Below are 22,496 nucleotides of genomic sequence, written 5' to 3'. Positions count from 1 at the left end.
TGTGCATTGATGTCAATGGGAGAGTTGCACAATAATTAGGATTTGGTCCTTGGTGGTTTGTGTGTCAGATGTAGTTGGAAATATGTGCCACATGGGGGCACTAGACATCTCGTGTGTGCATAGAACCTAATCTGGTTTTAGTCCTGTCATGTGCACCAGGGATTAGATGAAGGAACTAATAATGAGTGGAATTAACTGAAGATGGTTTTATATCAAAATGAAGGGTTTTACTTCCCACTCCCAGAAGAGGTTCTGTTTAATAAAAAAGGACTAGAGATTTTTCAAACACAAATTATTTTCTTTGAAGTCATATCTCAGTCCCTGAAATAGCTGGAATGAAATTGACTGTCTAGTCTGGCCAACTTTGAAAGATCTTGTCTAGCCAATTCAGGGTAAAGAGTGTCGGTTTTTATTTAAATTGACCAGAAGATTTAAACATTTCAAAGCATGATTTAAAATGTACTTTCATCTATATCATTTTCAAACACAATTTTGTCCAGGTCCAAGTGAAATAAGATTGATTTAACCAGAGAATGTCTCTGAATCAATTTTACAAAAGAGAACTGCCTGTCTATTTCCCAATAGTATAAAGTCAAAGCAATTTGCACTCAAATTAATACTTCCTATGTATCACTGCTTTACATACTATCAGAAGAACCGCTTGGTTCACCCCATAAAACAAAAGAATATATCAGACGAACTCCACTCTATATTCAACCACCAAAATAGCGCCTCCTTCTACCATTGGCACACTGCTCACCTCAACCAAACCCCTTCAGGTGAACTCTGTGCCCTCCTTCTGTCTTTCGCTCCGTTGTGGTTGGCTGCTTGCCCTCGCCTCATGAGGTCTCCACACAATCAGGTCACCTTGATGGAGGCACCTTTCTGAGATGAAGTCAAAGGCCAATTTATCCTGTCTATCTCCTGTTGGACAATAAAGTTGTATTCAGTTCTTTTAATATATCTCTTAGAGAAATGAATGACCTGAGTGACTTAGTGAAGCTAATTAACTGGGTGTGTGGTATAAAGAAGTGTGTATCTACAGTAGATAGTATCCATCCGATGTTCAGGGTTATATTAGTATCGTGGCCCTACAGCAGGGTACAACATTACAGAATGTTCAGTGAGATACCGTATGTAATTCTGTAGAACATATATAATGCTTTCATGTCGTGAAGTAGGACATTGGCTCATCTCAATTCACAATATTTTCATCCGCAACATTCGGGAACATTTGAATACATCTCTTGCACAGGGCAGATTTTTCAGGGTTAAATGGACGTCTGTATTCAAAGAGGTATCTACACATGTTTCTCGATCTCACAACCGGAGGAACAGCCTCTCCCTACAGGTGTGCCTCAGCCTGAACTGTGAGGTAATACCCTTTAGGACTACTACCCTGCTCACCGTACTCAAAAGACCCACCACAGAAGGGCTTTGACTTCTATTCCATGAGCCTCAGGGGATCCACACATCCCATTTGACAGTTACTCTCAGCTTCTGCAATAAGGTTACCAAAAGATACTGTCAAAGAGCATTAAATTGAGAGAAGCAATATCTTTCATGTTGTAGCAGATACTGATACTAATATCGTCAGACAGTTTCCTGGGGACAGTGTAGGGAAGATAGGTTAAACTGAACAGATTTAGAATCATCTTCTTGGACTCCTAGGCCCACACACCAAGGCTGTAGTGTGTTTTATGGTCGCCTCATGATCATGTTTTACAGTATACAGTAACAGTAGGGGAGAGTTTAGTCTCTCATCACTGACTATTAGAGGTTTTTCCCCCGCAATTGCTACGTCCCCGTCACGCCAGGACAATCTGGTTGCCACAATGACGCTTTCTCAATATGGGATTTAGCTCGCCTGGTGTGCATTTTTGGAGACATTCCATTTTCCCTTAAGCATATATCCCGCCCACGTCGCACACCGGGCAACCTGTTTCAAGTGCCCTTTAAAATCAGAGTTTTGAAACGCCAGTCTTGAAGTGCTGTAAATGTTGGTTGCATAATAGACGTGTGATTGAATTAGGCTTGATTGAAGTGAATGCTGGCGAGACTTGAGAGCACTTATAGGCTCTGGGTGGGAAGGCTCTTAACTAGCCCTTCTGAGGGTGGAGATTAGGCCTAACATTCAGGCTGTTTTATCCCAAAACTCTTAGATCACTTCCTTTCCTTGTCTCCTTTTCTTTGCAAACATGCACTCAGGCAAAGGACTGAGTTTTTGTGCACAACATAGAAATTGAATAGAAATTGAAAACCCTGACATTCTTCTCTTTCTATTTTTCTCTCTCTTTCAAACCCTCCATTCCTCTTCTCTACCAAGTCCTTTCAGATCAGGAGACAAGGAAACAAGGGGACATCTTGGGATGTAGTCATGCCTCCTGTTGGTCTCCCAGTGCCAGGAGTCCTTTGAAAGCTCAGTGGAGAGGAGAGAACAACCGAACAGACTGATTCCACTGACTGAGCAGAGCAGCCGATGGCACAGGCAGTGGCGGCTGGTGAGTCGTCGAGGGTAAGTTCATGCGAGGCAGCTGTTTCTTCTCGCCCTCTGTCGAGGCATCCGCGCAACGACTCTGCAGCGAGCGAGCCCAGGGAACAACGAGGGAAGAGAAGGAGGGAGGAGAGGGAAAAATCAATCACAATGCGATCAGTCAATGCAGGACCATAAACACTGAGAGGGAGGGCGAACGGGAGTGCATTTCCACCGCTTTATCGGCTTTTTTTTAATCAGCTCAAGAGACTGATAGATCCTTTGGGGGTTCTTCCTTCTACAGTCATGTGGAAATACAAAGGGTAGAAATTGGCAATGTGCTGTACTGAAAAGAAAACACGCATTTGTGTACAACTGATAACTAAAGAAAAAGGGTTGAGGCAGGGGATGCCTCGACAGGGAATATTAGGCTTTATTTGCCGTATTCTCAATTAAACAGAGAGTGTTATGTTGAGTTGAGCTGCCTTCGTATGCCAGGTGGAAGACTGTATTTTCATCTAGTCTATTCATTTAGGTTGAGATTCAGAGTCGGAATTGAGGATGAAATCCATTGAGGTTCAGAAACCCTTTTTTTTTCTCTTCAAGGAAGGTCAAAACAGCAGCATACATGCATACAGTAACAGTGTGCCATAGGTCGTGGATGAATTCCCACTAGGTTTTCATGGCCGGTGTCCCAGCAGTCCCTTATTAAAAACAATGTACAGTATATTGTTGTAACAAAGGCCTTCATGGACGTCAGCCTGTGACACCTTTCACCTGGGTGAAATGGGGAGGACAATATCAAAACACTTTTCAATTTTTCTTTCCTTCTCCATATAAAGTGTAGCACTTTATAGTCTCCCTCTCTCCTTCTAACTACCCTCCAGTGATGTATTCTGGGTAACACTTCAGTACCGCTGCCCGAAATAAGGATGACACAACACATTCATAAACAATTCATTGCACCTTTCCTACCTATATTTAAACATAAATGCTTAACCCAACGACTGCTGGTAGGCTCTGTGTAGTGCTCTTGCAAAGTTCTAAATAATAAATAGACTAAATAGTAAATAGACTATTGGTCCAAAGAGGAATGTATCTGGTGTGCAGAGTAAGAGGGCTTGCCCAGCCTAGCAGCAGTAGTTAACGGCTGGATGGAGCTCATTCATTAGCTGTCTGCCTCGCAGGTGGCCCTGGTGTGTGTGTGTGTGTGTGTGTGTGTGTGTGTGTGTGTGTGTGTGCGTGGATACTGGCCCTGGTGTGTGTGTTCATGGGTGCATGAACTGTATGTATGTTGTGAATCCGACTCATGAACTGTATGTATGTTGTGAATCCGACTGCAAGAGGTTTCCCTTGGGGGTCCACGACGACCAACCGGTGACCGATTGTCAATTAAAAATCCCCTTCATTAAGTGAGACGAGATCCTCTGGCTTGGAATGATGACACTTAAACAACCGCCGCCATTCCCCACTCACTGTTGCACATTTCCCTGTCTGCATTGAGCGTGGGTGTCAGTGCAGATATGAGGCTTTTCACACTGGCAGGCAGAGTGGAGCGACGCATTGGCTCACACCACCCGCCGTGACATTTTGGATCAATTTCCGGGTCCTGCTCACACAGTTGCTTTACAATGTGGTGCCATTGCTGCTCGGTGGAAATACTTGCTCGTGTAGCACTGCGTTATGCTGAGTTTCCGGACATGTATATTATTAGTCATTTATGCCCGTGAGACTCCATCGGCTCCCTCCTGTTGTAACGCTAAGCTTGCCAGGGTCAAACGTGCACATAAATTATGTTCTTAAAGATAGATAGGTGTGCTCAAAGGGTATAGCCTACTGATCCATTTCATAATAGCTGTAGCCTATGATAAGGACTATGGGGGATGTGTTGCAGGCACAGGCAGTGTCTAGGCTGCAATGCTGGTATATCATATTGTCCCCAAATAAAACCCGCAGAAAATCCTGCAAGACAGAGGCAAGAGATGTAGGGCTAAGGCAAGCACCGCTGACTCTCCCGTGGACAAAGCTGTGTGGCATGCATGTGGTGCAGATTAGGAGGATCGTTTTTCGTTGAAAGGCAGTGAGTGCGTGTCTGCTGCAATTACCTGATTGGTGGGTGAATCTCTAAAAATGGACGTGCTGCACAGATGCATGTTCGTGGTCCCAAACAAAGACTCCTTGAAGTTATTCTGGTGTAAAACTACAGCGCGGAGCAATCAAAAGAACATGAGGGAGAGAGAGTATGCATGAGGGCAGACTGACACCATGTGTCCCTAAAATGATGGTGGGGGAAGAAGCCGTCTTTCTCTCACATAGGCTGTAACACACACGCACACGAACTACACAAAAGGCTACGCACTTCACAAAAGGCTACACACTCACACCCCTCCCCGCTTCTTCTGCTCTCATATTCTTTTTGCAGTAGCCTATGATCCATCATTGACAGCCCCCCGTTCCCCTATGACGGAATACTAGGGCTGTAAATAGACAGGTTATCAATTATTATCTGTCATCTATCTAGCCAAGGTCAGGAGCGAGACCACAGTATCCGAGGCAACCTTTTGAACCAGGAGCGGTGCAAGGCATTTCTCGCTGAATCGCCAGTGTTGCCCAAGTCAAAAGCCCCCTGAGGCCGGGGGAATCGTGCATTTTCACTCCACCAGAGCTGCACCCACTACACGCTTTCTTCGGGATCGCTCCGTGTGAAACGCGAGCAGAAAAAAAGAAAGTGAAATGGAACTGAGTGGCTGTGAGAAACGTTGACAGTATTTCCACTTGCGGTGCGTAAAGGGGGAACAGCGGCAGTAGTAGCCTAGTCTTAACCATCACATCTATTCCTCGTGCTATATCTAATCAATTAACTTTAGCTGATTTTCAATTCATTATTTGTATTTAGGCTACGTAGAGCCTAGGTGAGTTTTGGTGTTTATTATTCTCTTACAAGGATTGTATGCTTTAAATGTGTGTGTTTTTTAAACTTGATGTCTGATATGCATAGGCTAATTGATCGAATTAATTATAGCTCTTTCACTGTGTGCATGTAAAGCAACCATCATAAAAGATCATGATATTTTCAGCCATGTGCTATATAGTCATATAGGTAGCCTGCCCTAGTGATTCATATAAAATGTGATTCCCATATGGATTTGAGGTATAGGCTATTGCCTCACTCACCAGACAGCACGGTTTTTGTCGTTGTGCCCATGTAACCGCCGTTAATTGTTGGTGTCCTGACGCTTAGCATACATTAAAAGATACAAATCAATGCAGCGGTTTTTATCTCTGGATTTCTGTCAATTGATAAGCACCGCACGTTGTATGGCAGCTCTACACCTAGGAGCTAATGCTTGGAATTTGTTTTATTGTTGCACCAACTATGCTCATGTCTGCCTGTGTGTGTGTGTGTGTGTCTGTCTGTCTGTATCTACCTACTTACAGTACATACCTACCATAGTTGTATAGCTAAGTTAATTAAGTTGCATTACTGTAGAAGCGTTATTTGTTTGTTTTGGAATTGAATCCTCTTTATCAGTCTGATCCTGCCTTAGTTATACACTGCCACTCTTATCCCTGCAATCAGTAATAAGTTGTGAGAAGGTCCTGGGGATGTCCCGAAATGGTCGCCTAAAGTCGTCAGGTCTTGTGTCATGGTCCCCTGGTTTTTTGTCTAGTTCCCAGTTTGTCCCGGGACGTTTTTTTAGGACAATCTTGTGACATTGTGTCATGGTCCCCTGGAGGTTTAATCTAGTTCCTGGTTTGTCCCGAGGACGTTCTTTGGACGTTGTGTCATAGTCTCCTAGAGGTTTTGTCTTGTCCCGGGGCGTCCCGAGGACATTGTGTCTTGGTCCTCTGGAGGTTTTTGTCTAGTTACCGGGTTTGTCCTGGGGACGTCACCTGATGGTCTCATAAACAGCAGCATTGTGTATTTTTATTCATACAGTTTTAAGATTTAACATGTCCTCAGCTGGGATTTGAACTCAAAATCTCTTGGTTCATAGCATTCCGATAATCCTGCTTCTCCACCATGTCTGTATCAGTGATTGATTTAGACAAAACCTCCAGGGGACCATGACACAACGTCCCAAGAACATCCTGAAAACGTCTTCGGGGAAATCCTCGAGACAAACTGGAAACTAGAAAAAAATCCCCCTTGGGACCATCACGCGACATCCTAAAGACTAGTAAAATGAACATCCTGAGAACGTCCTAAAAAGGTCCTGACATGGTCCTCAGTGACGTCCTGGGAGCTTACAGGGAACTAGACAAAGGTCCCCCAGAGAATATTCCCTTGGGACCATCACATGATGTCCTAAGGAATAGTAAAATTAACGTCCTGAGAACAACCTAAAATGATCCTGACATGGTCCTCAGTGATGTCCTAGGAACTTAAAGGGAACTAGACAAAGGTCCCAAGGAGAACGTTCCCTTGGGATCGTCATGCGATGTTCTTAGAATGTTCTCAGAACGTCAGAGGGATAACGTTGCACCGAAACCCTTAAGGGACCTGATGGAAACGTGGTTGAATGTCCTCAGAATGTCTCTGGTTTGTTGGGATTAAAATTGGAGAGTTACAGAGTACCTCAACCAACCGTTATGTTGTAGGTGGGTGGAACTGTCTCCAAAAATATTCTTTTAGCAATACATAAACATCGAAAATCATTCAAATGTTTTCCTGCTTGCTTTTAATAAGATGTTGGAACCCCTGATTTCGGCCTCCTCCTAAAGGAGTCTCCAACTTTGTATAGAATAGTGTTGTTTTGCTCTGGAGCAAGGACAGCATTGCCCACAACAATGTGAAGGAATTGTGTAAAAAAATAAATCTTGCTTTTTGTCTTAGACTGAGGGACCATTTTGACTCCCACTTGAGAGCAACAATAGCCCCAGGGAGGACAGCTGTGATCTGCCATCTTCTAATCCGTCTTGTTTAATTGAAAGACTCCCCATTCAAACCCTCTCGCTGACTGTCAAGCAGGTTTTCTGACCACAGACATACACAGACCTCAGTTTGTTTGAGGCACTGTCTACACCCCCTTCCTCTCTTCTCCACGCTCACACACACACACACACGCACACACACACACACACAAACACACACACACACACACACACACACACACACACACACACACACACACACACACACACCTCTCGCTCTCTCCCTCTTTTAAGGAAAATCTGGCTCCTCTAGATAAACATGTCTTTTCCCCAATGAAAGACGAGCACTCTGTTGGCATTTTACCTCCCTCACTCTAGGGTTGTCTTGTCAAGTATCTTGGCACTTGTATTTTCCCTACACAAACAGCAAGCATCTATATGCTCAGGGAAGCACTTTCTTTTTGAGGGATTACGTAACACATTTATGCACCACACATAACAGCTGCATTACTGCTACACAATGTCAATTGCAAGTTGGTATCACCGCATACCCTATTTCAACCTGTAGATGTTGATGTAAGCTGACATAAGCAGTTGTAAATGTTTGTACAGTGCATGGTGTTATAAATCAGTCATCAATGTCTTATATATATATATCTTATATATATATATATCGAGAGAGAGCCTTTTTTATTTTGTCTTTTGTTTTCCTCCATATTGTACATATTCTGATTCCTAAATATCAAAATCCGTCAGACCTCAACAGGGGTCTAATGTCAAGATGAGATGCACCTATATATATCATATGTATCAATCTACACAACAGATGGTGTGGGACATGGACTTATCCCCACATTGCACTGCTGTTGAGGTATGAAAACCTCCGACACATTTCGATATTGGTGCCAATTATCACTGTATTAGAATGTATGGCACATTCTTTTGTGAACATTCTCTTGGCAAAATAAAATAAGAAAATGAGAACCTCACTGTCACATTTTTGCTATTCTTCAGTACCTACATTAAGACGGCTAGCAATACCTTTCCAGAAACGTCTAGAACCTGATATCATCGCCTGCTGGTTAGAATAATTAGCTGCTAGCAGAGAAGGCTAACAGTTAGTACCACTGTACCCATGGAGAGAGTCTGTTCCAGGCTTGGCTTCTCACCTGTATGCTCGGAATGCTAGTGAGACTGGCTGTGTGCGTGGTTGGCCAAAGTCAGCACTATTTAGTTACTTTGGCATCATCCTCTCTGTAGGTATGGGTTTTCAGCACTAGTTGGCCCCCCGAGTAGCGCAGCGGTCTAAGGCATTGCATCGCAGTGCAAGAGGTGTCACTATAGTACCTGGTTCGAATCCAGGCTGTATCACATCCGGCCGTGATTGGGAGTCCCATAGGGCGGCACACAATTGGCCCAGCGTCTTCCGGGTTTGGCCAGAGTAGGCCATCATTGTAAATAAAAATTTGTTCATAACTGACTTGCCTAGTTAAATAAAGCTTTTTTTTTTATTTTTTATTTTTTAAACAATTCTGTACCAGAATAGGCCTATCAAGGTTTTGTATGTGTGGGCTATAATAATGAAGGAACCACTTTCAATGTGTGTCCACTCACTGGCAAATTTGGCTTACACAAGTTGGCCTACCATGCCTGTAAACCATATGCTAAAGCAATGGAATCAGGAAAATAGATTAGTGTCTAGATTCGAGTGCAGTTCGGGTCCTCGAAGGCCACTGGTTGTCCTGCTGGTTTTTGGCTTTTAACCTGTGACTGATTTTTACCTGGAACAAGGTGTGTGCTCTCTCCAGGAAACCAGTAACATTAATTTATCAATTAAATGCCAAAGAGAAACAAAAAACAGCAATACTGCAGAACATGAGGGCCTGAGTTGTGCTCCCCAGGAGTTTTAAAATGTCATTCATTATCATGGACAGCTATGTGTTTCACCATTGAATTTGACTACATGGCATTCAGAGCTGTTATCAATTTTAATGGAATAAATGCATTCATTATTGAAATTGAATCCATTTTAATATAGTCTATTAAAATAGCTAAGAAATGACCCTGAGCTCATTCAGTACTATCATTTTTTTGTTGTTGTTAAACTTCAACTATGTGTTCTTTCAGGTTTGTCCACATCAGACGTCACAATGATGACTCCAAGAGACCCAAAGCCCAAGAAGAAACCGCCGAAAGACAGCTTGACTCTGTTGCCATGCTTCTATTTTGTGGAGGTGGGTAGAAAGATCAGCGTTATGATACAAAAGAAAAGGGGAACTTCGACATGTAACGACATGTTATAATGATAATCTTTGGTTGTATCTGATTGATTGATTGACTGAACGAATGAACGAACAGACAAATGAATGAACCAACTAACAAACACATATTGATTAACTCCATCAGAATATATTTGTCTGGCGCTCTGCGTTTCTCTCCCTCTCTGTGTCTTCTGGTTTGTCATTATCATGGGCGGATACATTTGGTTCAATACGCTGAAGCTGAGGATGAACTGCTTTCCTATCTTTTACGGTCACATGTCATTATTCTAAACGATCTGAACCTCATCTATTCAAGTATCTAGTTAGTCTATTTAGGGGAACCCTTCTGGTTCAAGACGCGAAACCTCTATATAGTTATCTTTCAGGTCAGAGTTAGTGGTAGTAAGTATAGTGACAAGTCTGACAGCAACCTTTCAGCTACACTTGCACTTCCTGTTTCCTGTTTCCCAGCTGCCCATTGTGGCTTCTTCTATGGTGTCGCTCTACTTCCTGGAGCTGACGGACCTGCTCCAGCCTGCCCAGGTAGGCTTCCGTTGCCATGACCGCATGCTGAGCATGCCCTACGTTGACGGTGGAGATGAGCTCATCCCTCTACTCATGCTGCTCAGCCTGGCCTTCGCTGGCCCGGCCGCTTCGGTGAGTACACCCCTCTGAACAAACTTGCGCTCGTGCAGGCACTCACACACACACACACACACACACACAAACACACATGATGCTGCTCTGCCTGCATAAGTACCCATCTAAACACTCCCACACATGGCCTATGTGAAACACTCTATGTATAATTAAGCCATTATACACTCAAACTATATGAACTCATGGTAAAAACATTCAGACAAAGTATAGTTGTCAAATATATAGGCTTACATTCAAATCAGACCATATAACATGGGACCAAGTTCACACATACCACATACAACAATCTAATACTCAAATAGCCCAGTCTCTGTGATGGTGTTCAACACAATGAGCAAGTCCAAATGTATTGATTAGTGCTGCCGTATCTCTGATTGTGTGATCTTGTTGTCTGGTCAGATCATGATGGGGGAGGGCCTGGTCTACTTCATGCAGTCACGCCTTAAGATCCGCCCCGGAGTGGAGGGCAGCATCAACGCCGGCGGGTGCAACTTCAACTCCTTCCTTCGGCGAACGGTGCGCTTCGTAGGTATGGTCCCACACTGTGGAGGAATGTCGCTTGTTCAGGGATATCTCCAGTGTGACAATGACTCCCTCTCGCTCGTTCTTTCTTGTTTTCACTACTCTCTCTTTCAACTCCCGTCACTCCTCCGCTCCCGCCTCTTTCTCTCAATCTCCCCGTATTTCTCTTCACATCACCACACACCCCTCTCTCTGTATTTCCGCTCTCCCTCTTCCTCCCTCTCTTTTCCTCTCATTCACCGTCCTCTCTTTTCACTCCCCTTTTTCTCTCTCGCCCTCTGTCTCTCCAGGTGTCCATGTGTTTGGGTTGTGTGCCACGGCTCTAATGACTGATGTGATTCAGTTGGCCACAGGTTATCACACTCCCTTCTTCCTGACTGTGTGCAAGCCCAACTACACACAGCCAGGGGTGGCCTGTGATAAAAACCCCTACATCACCAAGGACATCTGCTCCGGTCACGACCAGCACGCCATCGTCTCTGCCAGGTAGCTACATGACATGACATAACATAACCACCTGACCCAGGAAGGATTAAGGTTCTGTTACAGTATCCATACTAGAATACCAGTTTGAATTAAGCAATTGTTTTTGGCATTCATTGTTAGTAGTATGCTCGTCTGGATAATGGAACATAGCTTTTGTGTGTCCTCGTCTCTGTGTATCACTAATGCCGGAAGTCCCGATCAAAAAGACAGAGCGGTTCAAAGGCTCTCGCTGAGGCAATATAAACACTGTAAAGGGGGAAAAAATGCATTGGGAAAAATGAATGATAGATATGAATTTAATGGGTTTTCAAGGAAATGATGCACTAAGTATTGGAATGCAGCCTTGGACAGAACATTGTATATCCTCTGGCAGAGGATGAGTCTCAATACTCATGAAAAGCCTACTTTTCTTGTTTTCTTCCTCCCTGGACCACTGATCTGAACCAACTGGCTAGGTGAAATCCAAGACAAGTTTTCTATTACTCCATTTTGCTTCCAGATAATCCATCTCATCCAGTCTTAGATATACTAAGTGATCAGGAATTGGTGTTAGTAAGGAAGCCATTTTGGGGTGTTTCAACACAGATTCACAGATCAGTCATAGACAGATAAACAAAGATGTTTCGACACTACACTTAGACAGATACAGCACACCTTGAGAACATCACCACAACAACAATAACACGCATTGTAGCAATGTGTAGGTGTGATCTTTATTTCACACTAGCACTGTTTTCTCCCCTTTCACATTGTGATCAAAGCTGTGGGACATATGGTGTCTGTCTGTCTGTCTGTCTGTCTGCTGCTCTTGCATTTCATCTCGCCACAAACACACTTTCTCTTTCTCGTCAGGAAAACCTTTCCCTCCCAGCACGCAACCCTGTCTGCCTTTGCTGCTGTGTACATATCAGTAAGTACACCTCCTGCAACAAATGCACTGTATGAAGTGTCACTGGATAGGTTTCCATCCATTGGCAACATATTTTCAAGCCAGTAATCAAACTCTGCACAAAAACGATGCATTTTCCCACCAGATATGGGTTTCCATCAAATTGACTTGTTGCGGATAAAAGGATGTCCTTGATGACGTTGTGCACCTAAACATTGATTTTGCAGTTAAGTTCCCATGTATCGAATTTTAAAAAACAACAACAACCTAAGTGGGTTTCCAGCGCATTTTCAAATGTACTGATGGTTTTGTCACAGAAATGTTTTTTGCGCTATATAGCGAGTGTGCCCACTCTGGTCTTGGCACATGCACTCAAGCCAAACAGCTCACAGATACAGTGTGGGCACTCTGAGTAGGTTACCGAAAGTACATGATGACATTATTATGGACAAAAGAGCAAGATCGTTTGTATTTGTCAAACGGCAGCCAAGCTTCTATCATAATGTCACCAGAATAAGACCCTCGGTATTTATTGGAAAGGAGCATCAAGATCACCACCCTGTGAAGTTCATCATAATTTTAAAAAAATCTGTAGCCTAATAAACTGCATTCTTTCTCGAGTTGTAGTGGGAGGACCACAGAACATATCATCGCGTGACTCCAAGTTTACTTTGATATGATGGTTATTACGTACACTCAGTAGCAAGTTGATTAGGCACACCCAACTATTTTTTAATTCATTTTTTAAATTTCACCTTTATTTAACCAGGTAAGCTTGTTGAGAACAAGTTCTCATTTACAACTGCGACCTGGCCAAGATAAAGCAAAGCAGTACGACAGAAACAACAACACAGAGTTATACATGGAATAAACAAGCGTACAGTCAATAACACAATAGAGAAAATGAAATTCTATATACAGTGTGTGCAAACGACAAGGAGGTAAGGCAATAAATAGGCCATAGTAGCAAAGTAATTATAATTTAGCAGATTAACACTGGAGTGATAGATGAGCAGATGATGGTGTGTAAGTAGTGATACTGGTGAGCAAAAGAGCAGCAAGGTAAATAAAAAACAATATGGGGATGAGGTAGGTAGATTGGGTGGACTATTTACAGATGGACTATGTACAGCTGCAGCAATCGGTTAGCTGCTCAGATAGCTGATGTTTAAAGTTAGTGAGGGAAATGTAAGTCTCCAGCTTCAGCAATTTTTGCAATTTGTTCCAGTCACTGGCAGCAGAGAACTGGAAGGAAAGGCGGCCAAAGGAGGTGTTGGCTTTGGGGATGACCAGTGAGATATACCTGCTGGAGCGCGGGCTACGGGTGGGTGTTGTTATCATGACCAGTAAGCTGAGATAAGCCAGTGGGTCTGGCGACAAATATGTAGCGAGGGCCAGCCGACTAGAGCATACAGGTCGCAGTGGTGGGTGGTATAAGGCACTTTGGTAACAAAACGGATGACACTGTGATAGACTACATCCAATTTGCTGAGTAGAGTATTGGAAGCTATTTTGTAGATGACATCGCCGAGGATCGGTAGGATAGTCAGTTTTACTAGGGTATGTTTGGCGGCTTGAGTGAAGGAGGCTTTGTTGCGGAATAGAAAGCCGATTCTAGATTTGATTTAGGATTGGAGATGTTTAATATGAGTCTGGAAGGAGAGTTTACTGTCTAACCAGACACCTAGGTATTTGTAGTTGTCCACATATTCTAGGTCCGAACCGTCCAGAGTAGTGATGCTAGTCGGGCGGGCGGGTGCGGGCAGCGAACGGTTGAAAAGCATGCATTTGGTTTTGCTAGCGTTTAAGAGCAGTTGGAGGCCACAGAAGGAGTGTTGTATGGCATTGAAGCTTGTTTGGAGGTTAGTTAACACAGTGTCCAAAGAAGGGCCAGATGTATACAGAACGGTGTCGTCTGGGTAGAGGTGGATCAGGGAATCACCAGCTGCAAGAGCGACATCGTTGATATATACAGAGAAAAGAGTCGGCCCGAGAATTGAACCCTGTGGTACCCCCATAGAGCCTGCCAGAGGTCCGGACAACAGGCCCTTCGATTTTACACACTGACCTCTGTCTACGAAGTAGTTGGTGAACCAGGCGAGGCAGTCATTTGTGAAACCAAGGCTATTGAGTCTGCCGATAAGAATACGGTGATTGACAGAGTTGAAAGCCTTGGCCAGGTCGATAACGACGGCTGCACAGTACTGTCTTTTATCCATGGCGTTTATGATATCGTTTAGTACCTTGAGCATGGCTGAAGTGCACCCGTGACAGCTCGGAAACCGGATTGCACAGCGGAGAAGGTACGGTGGGATTCAAAATGGTCAGTGATCTGTTTATTATGAATATAGGTCTGTAACAGTTAGGGTCTAGAGTGTCACCCCCTTTGAAGAGGGGGATGACCGTGTCAGCTCTCCAATCTTTAGGGATCTCGGACGAAACGAAAGAGAGGTTGAACAGACTGGTAATAGGGGTTGCAACAATGGTGGTGGATCATTTTTAGAAAGAGAGGTTCCAGATTGTCTAGCCCAGCTGATTTGTACGGGTCCAGGTTTTGCAGGTCTTTCAGAACATCTGTGATCTGGATTTGGGTGAAGGAGAAGCTGGGGAGGCTCGGGCAAGTAGCTGCGAGGGGTGCGGAGCTGTTGGCTGGGGTTGGGGAGCTAGGAGGAAAGCATGGCCATCCGTAGAGAAATGCTTATTGAAATTTTAGATTATCATAGATTTATCGGTGGTGACCGTGTCGCCTAGCCTCAGTGCAGTGGGCAGCTGGGAGGAGGTACTCTTGTTCTCCATGGACTTTACAGTGTCCCAAAATCTTTTGGAGTTAGAGCTACAGGATGCAAATTTCTGTTTGAGAAAGCTATCCTTTGCTTTCCTGACTGACTGTGTGTATTGGTTCCTGACTTCCCTGAACAGTTGCATATCGTGGGGACTATTCGATGCTATTGCAGTCCGCAACAGGATGTTTTTGTGCTGGTCAAGGTCAGTCAGGTCTGGAGTGTACCAAGGGCTATATCTGTTCTTAGTTCTACATTTGTTGAAAGGGGCATGCTTATTTAAGATGGTGAGGAAATTACTTTTAAAGAACGACCAGGCATCCTTGACTGACGGGATGAGGTCAATATCCTTCCAGGATACCTGGGCCAGGTCGATTAGAAAGGCCTGCTCGCAGAAGTGTTTTAGGGAGCTTTTGACGGTGATGAGGGGTGGTCGTTTGACCGCGGACCCGTAGTGGATGCGGGCAATGAGGCAGTGATCGCTGAGATCCTGATTGAAAACAGCAGAGGTGTATTTGGAGGGCAAGTTGGTCAGGATAATATCTATGAGGGTGCCCATGTTTACGGGTTTAGGGTTGTACCTGGTGGGTTCCTTGATAATTTGTGTGAGATTGAGGGCATCTAGTTTGGATTGTAGGACTGCTGGGGTGTTAAGCATATCCCAGTTTAAGCCACCTAACAGAACACACAGGGCCTGAGTTTCGTGCCTAGGGCCGACAGATAAACAAAGGTAAACATAGTGGAGTACCGTGATAAATGAACAGTCCAGCAGGCATCAGCTATGTAGCCAAGGGATCATAGGGTCCAGTGTACAGCAATAGATGAAACAGGGAAGCTGCTAGGTAGTTGTTACTACACTAGCATGCGGGAGACACGGCGTTTAAAGTTAGCAGTCCGGGGTAAGTAGAAGCATCGTCCGGCAAAGGTCGGTTGAAGGCACAGCTGATGGAATTGCATTTGCGGACCAGTCGTGGTGGTACGGCAGGGTGCCGTGTCGACGAAGGGACCGGCCAGATGGCGAAAGAGGTATTGTAGTTGTGATAATTTCGTTTGCTAGCCGCAAGATGCGCCTAGCTCAGGGCTAGCTTTGGGGCTGGGTCACTCAGTGGCAGCTAGCTAGCTGTGATGATCAATGGTCCAGGGTTTATGGCAGGAATCTGGCATTTTAGTGGAGAAAAACAGTCCGAGACTGGCAGGTGTTCTCCAGGCTAAAAAACCGGCTGGTGCTTGAGCAGAGGGTAAAGGCCGCTAGCAGTGGCTAACAATGGCTAAATAGCTAGTAACTTAGCTAATTGGCTGGCTACCTTCTGATGAAAGTTTTGGCTATAGGGTCTAAAAGAAATAGCGGATTTGTGTCACATTGAGTGAGGCGGGTTACCGGAAGGTATATTTAATAAAAAAATGGAAAAAGCGATTGAAAATAAATTGGAATATATACAAAAAGGACGAAAAATACAAAAAGTAAATGAGAGGACAACAAACCACGTCTGCACTGCTACGCCATCTTCGATATACAGAAGGTAGCTGGTCAGACCCCCTTTGCCTCCAGAACAGCCTGAATTCTTCAGGACATGGGAACATTGCTCGATTGGAATCAAGGAACCTAACATGTGCCAGGAACTACATTCCTTACATCACTACACAACCAGGCACTAGCCTGTACTGTTGACTGGATTTGCTTATGCCAAATCCTGACTCTGCCATCAGCATGACGCAACAGGAACTGGGATTCATCAGACCACTGCTCAATTGTCCAGTGTTGATGATCACGTGCTCACTGGAGCCGCTTCTTCTTGTTTTTAAGTGATAGGAGTGGAACCTGGTGTGGTTGTCTGCTGCAATAGCCGATCCATGACAAGGACTGACAAAATATGCGTTCTGAGATGCAGTTTATTGCCTTTTTTCAGCGAGCTGTTTTTGCCCACAGGACTGCCGCTGACTGGATGTCTATTGTTTGTCGCACCATTCTCTGTAAACCCTAAATACTGCCGTGTGTGAAAAGCCCAGGATTCCAGCCTTTTCTGAGATACTGGAACCGGCGACCATGGCTGAATGCCTCAATGCCTGTGTACCTTCTTTACATAGCAAGCGACTGCCACATGACTCACTGTCTGTAGGGGTGTACCCAATAAACTGTCCACTGAGTATACAAAACATTAAGAACACCTGCTCTTTCCATGACATAGACGGACCGGGTGAATCCAGGTGAAAGCTATTTTCTTTTTTTGAATTTTACCCCTTTTTCTCCCCAATTTCGTGGTATCCAATTGTAGTAGTTACTATCTTGTCTCATCGCTGCAACTCCCGTATGGGCTCGAGAGATACGAAGGTTGAAAGTCATGCGTCCTCCGATCATGCGTCCTCCACAACCCAACCAAGCCGCACTGCTTCTTAACACAGCGCTTATCCAACCCGGAAGCCAGCCGCACCAATGTGTCGGAGGAAACACTGTGCACCTGGCAACCTTGGTTAGCGCGAACCCAGAGTCTCTGATGGCACAGCTGGCGCTGCAGTAAAGCGCCCTTAACCACTGCGCCACCCGGGAGGGGAAAGCTATCAGTATAGATAAAGGGGAGGAGACAGGAGGCAGGGTAGCCTAGTGGTTAGAGCGTTGGACTAGTAACTGGAAGGTTGCAAGTTCAAACCCCCGAGCTGAAAAGGTACAAATCTGTCGTTCTGCCCCTGAACAGGCAGTTAACCCACTGTTCCTAGGCCGTCATTGAAAATAAGAATTTGTTCTTAACTGACTTGCCTAGTTAAATCAAGGTTAAAAAATAAATTAAAAAAGAGGGTGAATGGGCAAGACAAAAGATTGAAGTGCCTTTGAACGAGGTATGGTAGTAGGTGCCAGGCGCTCACTGCAACGGTGCTGGGTTTTTCAAATCCAGCCAACTTGACACAACTTTGGGAAGCATTGGAGTCAACATGGGCCAGCATCCCTGTGGATGGCTTCCAACGCCATAATACATTTTACAGACACAAAAAGATCACACCTTGTCGAGCGTATTTGGTTTTTGTCGAAATTTTGGAAAGTTTTTTATCTGACATATACTAAACCTAGTTAGGGACCATATTACATGTTACAGTGGACACACCAATTAAAGAGGCAGCATTGACATTCATGTAAACAAAAGCATCCAGAGAGTTCATAGCACGGTTAGAGTGTATTGCTAGGGCCAGGTGAAATTTTATGTGGCAGTGTTTCTCATAGGCCCCTAAGACTCAAATGAAAAAGTGCCTGTCGCTTTAAGTCAATTTATAAACAAAAACTGTGACTAAACATGATTGGCTAGTTTTATTGATTAAACATGCCTAAAATGCTGTCGTGATAAGGATGGATCCCCCCCAGATTTTGGCTTTTTTTGTGTTGCTCAGTGGCTGGCCAAGTACAATAGCAGATTGATTAGCCACAAATTAGGGAATTGTGTGCTAATATTGTTTGAGAATAAAGTGGAATTGTAACCAAAGTATTCACACCAGATTCTCAATGTACAAATCCCTTGCGCAAATCTGTCCCGACTATTTATTTTAAGTGAGAGCTTATTGTATTGTGCCATGCTGGCCTTTCCCCCATATATATATTTGATGGCTTAAATTGAAATGTTTGCCTCAAACCGTTTAAAATATCATCATCAAGCTTAAAATATGTGGATTGAATTAAGGGAAAACATGTACAAGGCATTTTTGGTTAATAAATAGCTCATGAACTTAATGATTTAGAACCCGTTTCTGAGCAGGAATAAAACGTATCATATACATAGAAGAATGGAATGTATTTGAGTTTTCCTGTTATAATATCTCACTGTGTATTCTCTCAATTTCTCTCTACTTGCAGATGTACTTCAACTCAACCATCTCAGACAGCACCAAGCTGCTGAAGCCAGTGTTGGTGTTTGCGTTTGCCATCGTGGCGGCGCTAACCGGCCTCACCCAGATCACCCAGTACCGCAGCCACCCCATTGACGTCTACGTGGGCTTCCTAATAGGGGCCGGCATCGCTGCTTACCTGGTAAGACCTAACATCCAATGACATCTATCTTGACTTGTGACATTCATTTGACAGTGATGATGCATATTAATCTTTATTTCTTTTCTATCTGCAGGATTGACAGGTGGTTAAAACATTTAGGAACATGACATTTAAGGATTCTGTCTAAGCGGATTTAAAAAAGGGCTATTCGTGCCCGCATACATTTCTGAAAGGGACAGTACCAATTAAAAGTTTGGACACACCTACTCATTCAAGGGTTTTTCTTTATTTTTACTATTTTCTACATTGTACAATAATAGTGAAGACATCAAAACTATGAAATAACTTATATGGAATCATGTAGTAACCAAAACAATTGTTAATCAAATATTTGATGTATATGCGAAGGGAGTATACCGACTACTTCCTGTAGTAGCCAAAACCATTCTGCAATTTGATTTCAGGCGAGCACGGGAGAGGAAAGTGTTATTCACTAGACAGTGATGTAGAATTTCAGCTGATCAAACTGCACTGCATACCATCTCTCCCTCCCCCACTTAAACGGCTTACCTGCAGTTTAGTGCTAGGCTCTTTGATATCTCCAGATTGCTGCTCTTATTGAAGTTTTTCACACTCCTCCCTCTCTCATTTGCTTTCCGCTTTCACACGACTATCTGTCCTCAGGGAGGGATGGAGTTCACTTTCATGCCCATCATTTCATTCTCTCTCTCTCTCTCTCTCTCTCTCTCTCTCTCTCTCTCTCTCTCTCTCTCTCTCTCTTTCTCTCTCATGTATATTTATATATATATATAAATATATATATAAATATATATATAAATATATATATATCCCTCTCTCTCCATTTTAGACACTCTCTTTCCATCCTTCGTCTGAATGGGGATTATTTGAACATGTTCTGGAAATGTCTTTCTATGACGTTCTGTCTGTCTATGGTGGGGCCTACTCTACATACCCATTTGTCTTATCATGCTCTCTCATTCGTATGTCATTTTTTCTTATAGCTCTTTTCTGTCTCATATCTCTTCCCTTCTCTCATTTCCTCTTGGTCCCTATGTTCTCTCATTCTTATCAGAGATAGCGAGCGGTGGTTAGAGCTAGCTCGTCAGTTCTGTTTAAGTCAGCTTCCTTTGGAGTGTAAAGCGCAGGGCAATAAACCAGGCAGACGAATGATAGTGAATGATAATGACTTTCCACAGGACTATTATGCCGAGTAGCTGTGGAGGGATTTCAGGCGACCAAGGCCTTCTCTTCTTCTCTTCCAGGCTTTCCATGCCGTTGGCAACTTCAGGTCCTCCGACGACATCATCATCAAGCCAGCTCCGCCCCCCCAGAAGGAGGACGCCCTGCGAGCGCTGACCCAACGGGGCCACGACTCGGTCTACAACAAAGGTGTCGCCTCAGCATCGGAGAGCGCCGACGAGATCGCCGCGCCGCCCTCCCTGGACCGTCTGGAGGGCATGGGGCGGCCGCTACAGCGCGAGAAAGCTTCTATCGGGAGCTTGAAAAGGGCCAGTGTGGACGTGGAGCTCCTGGCGCCCCGCAGCCCCATGGGCCAGCAGACCATGGTGACCTTCAGCAACACGCTGCCCAGATCTAGCATGAACGCTAACGGGGGCCTGGGCGCTAACGGGGGACCAGAGGAGTCCATGATGCCAACTCAACCCGTACAAAGGAGGCTCAAGGCTGTGCAAGTGCCCATGGACCCCATGCGCTCACAGCAGTTGGTGACGGAGTGGAAGCAGAAGTCCATGGAGATGCGGGGTCTGAGCCTTAGGGATGAAGCCGAGCGAGATGCCAGTGAGGAGGGCTCCGAAGGGGGGGAGGAAGGGTCCGAGGACGGGGGGCCACAGGCCTCGCTCTATCCGTCTATGGTGCAGTCCAACAGGGGAGCTTCTGCCGGTCCAATCCCCGTCAGTGTGGGGCCTCCAGGTAGTGCCAGGGTGGTGGCAACTCCTAGACCCCCCCACATCCCCGAGGCGGGTCCCCCGCCAGTGTCGCCCAAAAGCGCACTAACCCGCGCCAAGTGGCTGTCCATCACAGAGAAGAGCGGTGGTGGCGGGTCGATTCGCGGGGCACCCAACCAGCCGCGCATCATGCAGGTGATCGCCATGTCCAAGCAGCAGGGTCTCCTCCCTTCCTCCTCCTCAGGGGGCACGCCCAAGTCCTCCGAGACCACCTCCACCTCCTCCTGCACCTCCTCTACGGCCAGTGCCGATTCGCCCCACTACCGCCCGCCCTCAGAGGCCCAGCGTGATTCGGCCATCATCACCGTAGACGCCCACGCCCCCCACCACCCGGTGGTGCACGGTGGCCCGCCCCCCTGCTCGGGCAACGGGAACCCCTGGGAGTGGAGGGGCGCGTCCAACGGCAGCGACCCTCGAGACTCCTACGAGCTCAACGACCTGAACCGCGGCGACAGCGTTGGTGCTCGCGGCAGCACTGGCAGTTTCCGGCCACACCAGACCATCTCGCCGTGCTCCTCCACCGGCGACGGAGACCCAGAGATGCTTCCCCCTCTGCCCCTCCCCCACGCGGAGGTCCCCCACGACGGGAGAAGCCGGGAGTCCACTTTACGACGCAAGACTGCGCTAGTCCTCCTGGAGAGGGACATTCAATTTCAAAACAAGAGTGAGCAGGAGAACTACTATAAAAAAATACAGGGTGGCCGGAGGTATAAGGATTAGTCACTAACTAACTGATAAGCCTTACAGTCAAACCACAAAAGAGCACAAAACCTGGACTGACAAGCTGGGCTCTGCTATTACGCATCTCTCGGACTTTGTGTGTTATCAAAGGAGCTGTGCAAAACTGTTGTAGGCTACTACGATGTATGCTAGATAGAGGGAAACATCTCGAGTTGCTGTGGGACCCTGAGGTATTTTCAGGAGCACATAGACGTTTTTCAAAGGTTCAAATCAGAAGCACACCACCACGCAACACAAACCAAAAAAAAGGACAATGTATTAAAGCTCCGTCTACTGAGCCGAACCAGGCAGTTTTGTTACATTTCTTTATTGACTCCATCTTCCTTTCAATGTTTCCCCTGTTATGACCACTCGATGGGCTGATTGTCTAGTGTTGGAATGGCATCTACTGTATGTTGTGTTCTCTCCGGTTTTAGTGCTTGATTGCTAATGTGTAGATTCTGAGCATGTATGTCTGGGTGTTTTTGTGTGTTTGGGTCAGTGGGTCAGGTGCTTGTGTGTGTGGGTGTGTGGGTATGTGTTGAAGAAGCAGTGTGCTTTCAAAAAAAAAAAATATGTTATTCTGCGGCAGAATGTTCGGAGGGCCACTGATGGTGCCCATTCTCGACAAAGTTCAGACCTTGATCTTAACTTAAAAATGAAGAACAACAACAAAATGTAACATGAACTTCCTTCTTTTAGTGGAGAATACCACGAGGACTGAATGGCTGTAAATCGTGCAAAGGAGTGCTTTTCAATTTCAACATTTCCATATGGATGTTACTTTTGAGACAGCGACGGGAGTACCCCTCGACTTAAAGCATTAACCGTGTGTATTTTTTGGCTGGACACAGTATAAGAGAAACCACAATAGG

At 45.1% G+C, this 22,496-nt stretch overlaps 1 protein-coding gene across 3 annotated transcripts; it reads left to right on the top strand.

The window, feature by feature from the left end:
- Positions 1-1,813: 1,813 nt before the first annotated feature.
- Positions 1,814-22,249, top strand: plppr3b (phospholipid phosphatase related 3b). Of its 3 annotated transcripts, none has more exons than XM_024421101.2 (8): positions 1,814-2,515; positions 9,476-9,582; positions 10,081-10,266; positions 10,669-10,798; positions 11,082-11,277; positions 12,130-12,187; positions 18,782-18,955; positions 20,200-22,249. In XM_024421101.2, exons 2-8 carry the CDS (start codon positions 9,499-9,501, stop codon positions 21,619-21,621), a joined length of 2,250 nt encoding a protein of 749 aa, XP_024276869.1. In that variant the 5' UTR covers positions 1,814-2,515; positions 9,476-9,498; the 3' UTR covers positions 21,622-22,249. The 3 variants fall into 3 exon arrangements, with proteins under 3 accessions (XP_024276869.1, XP_024276867.1, XP_024276868.1); XM_024421099.2 differs by lacking the exon at positions 1,814-2,515 and adding an exon at positions 4,852-5,253; XM_024421100.1 differs by lacking the exon at positions 1,814-2,515 and adding an exon at positions 5,260-5,385.
- The last annotated feature ends 247 nt before the right edge of the window (positions 22,250-22,496 follow it).

Source organism: Oncorhynchus tshawytscha, linkage group LG05 (genome assembly GCF_018296145.1).
Source record: "Oncorhynchus tshawytscha isolate Ot180627B linkage group LG05, Otsh_v2.0, whole genome shotgun sequence".
NCBI lineage: Eukaryota > Metazoa > Chordata > Actinopteri > Salmoniformes > Salmonidae > Oncorhynchus > Oncorhynchus tshawytscha.
This window is presented reverse-complemented; position numbering and strand designations above follow the sequence as displayed.

Coding starts and splice junctions, on each gene's coding strand:
- plppr3b (XM_024421101.2), top strand. CDS start 9,499: ATGATGACTCCAAGAGACCCAAAGCCCAAGAAGAAACCGCCGAAAGAC. Junction 10,799..11,081: donor GCGAACGGTGCGCTTCGTAG/GTATGGTCCCAC, acceptor CTGTCTCTCCAG/GTGTCCATGTGTTTGGGTTG. Junction 12,188..18,781: donor TTGCTGCTGTGTACATATCA/GTAAGTACACCT, acceptor CTCTACTTGCAG/ATGTACTTCAACTCAACCAT.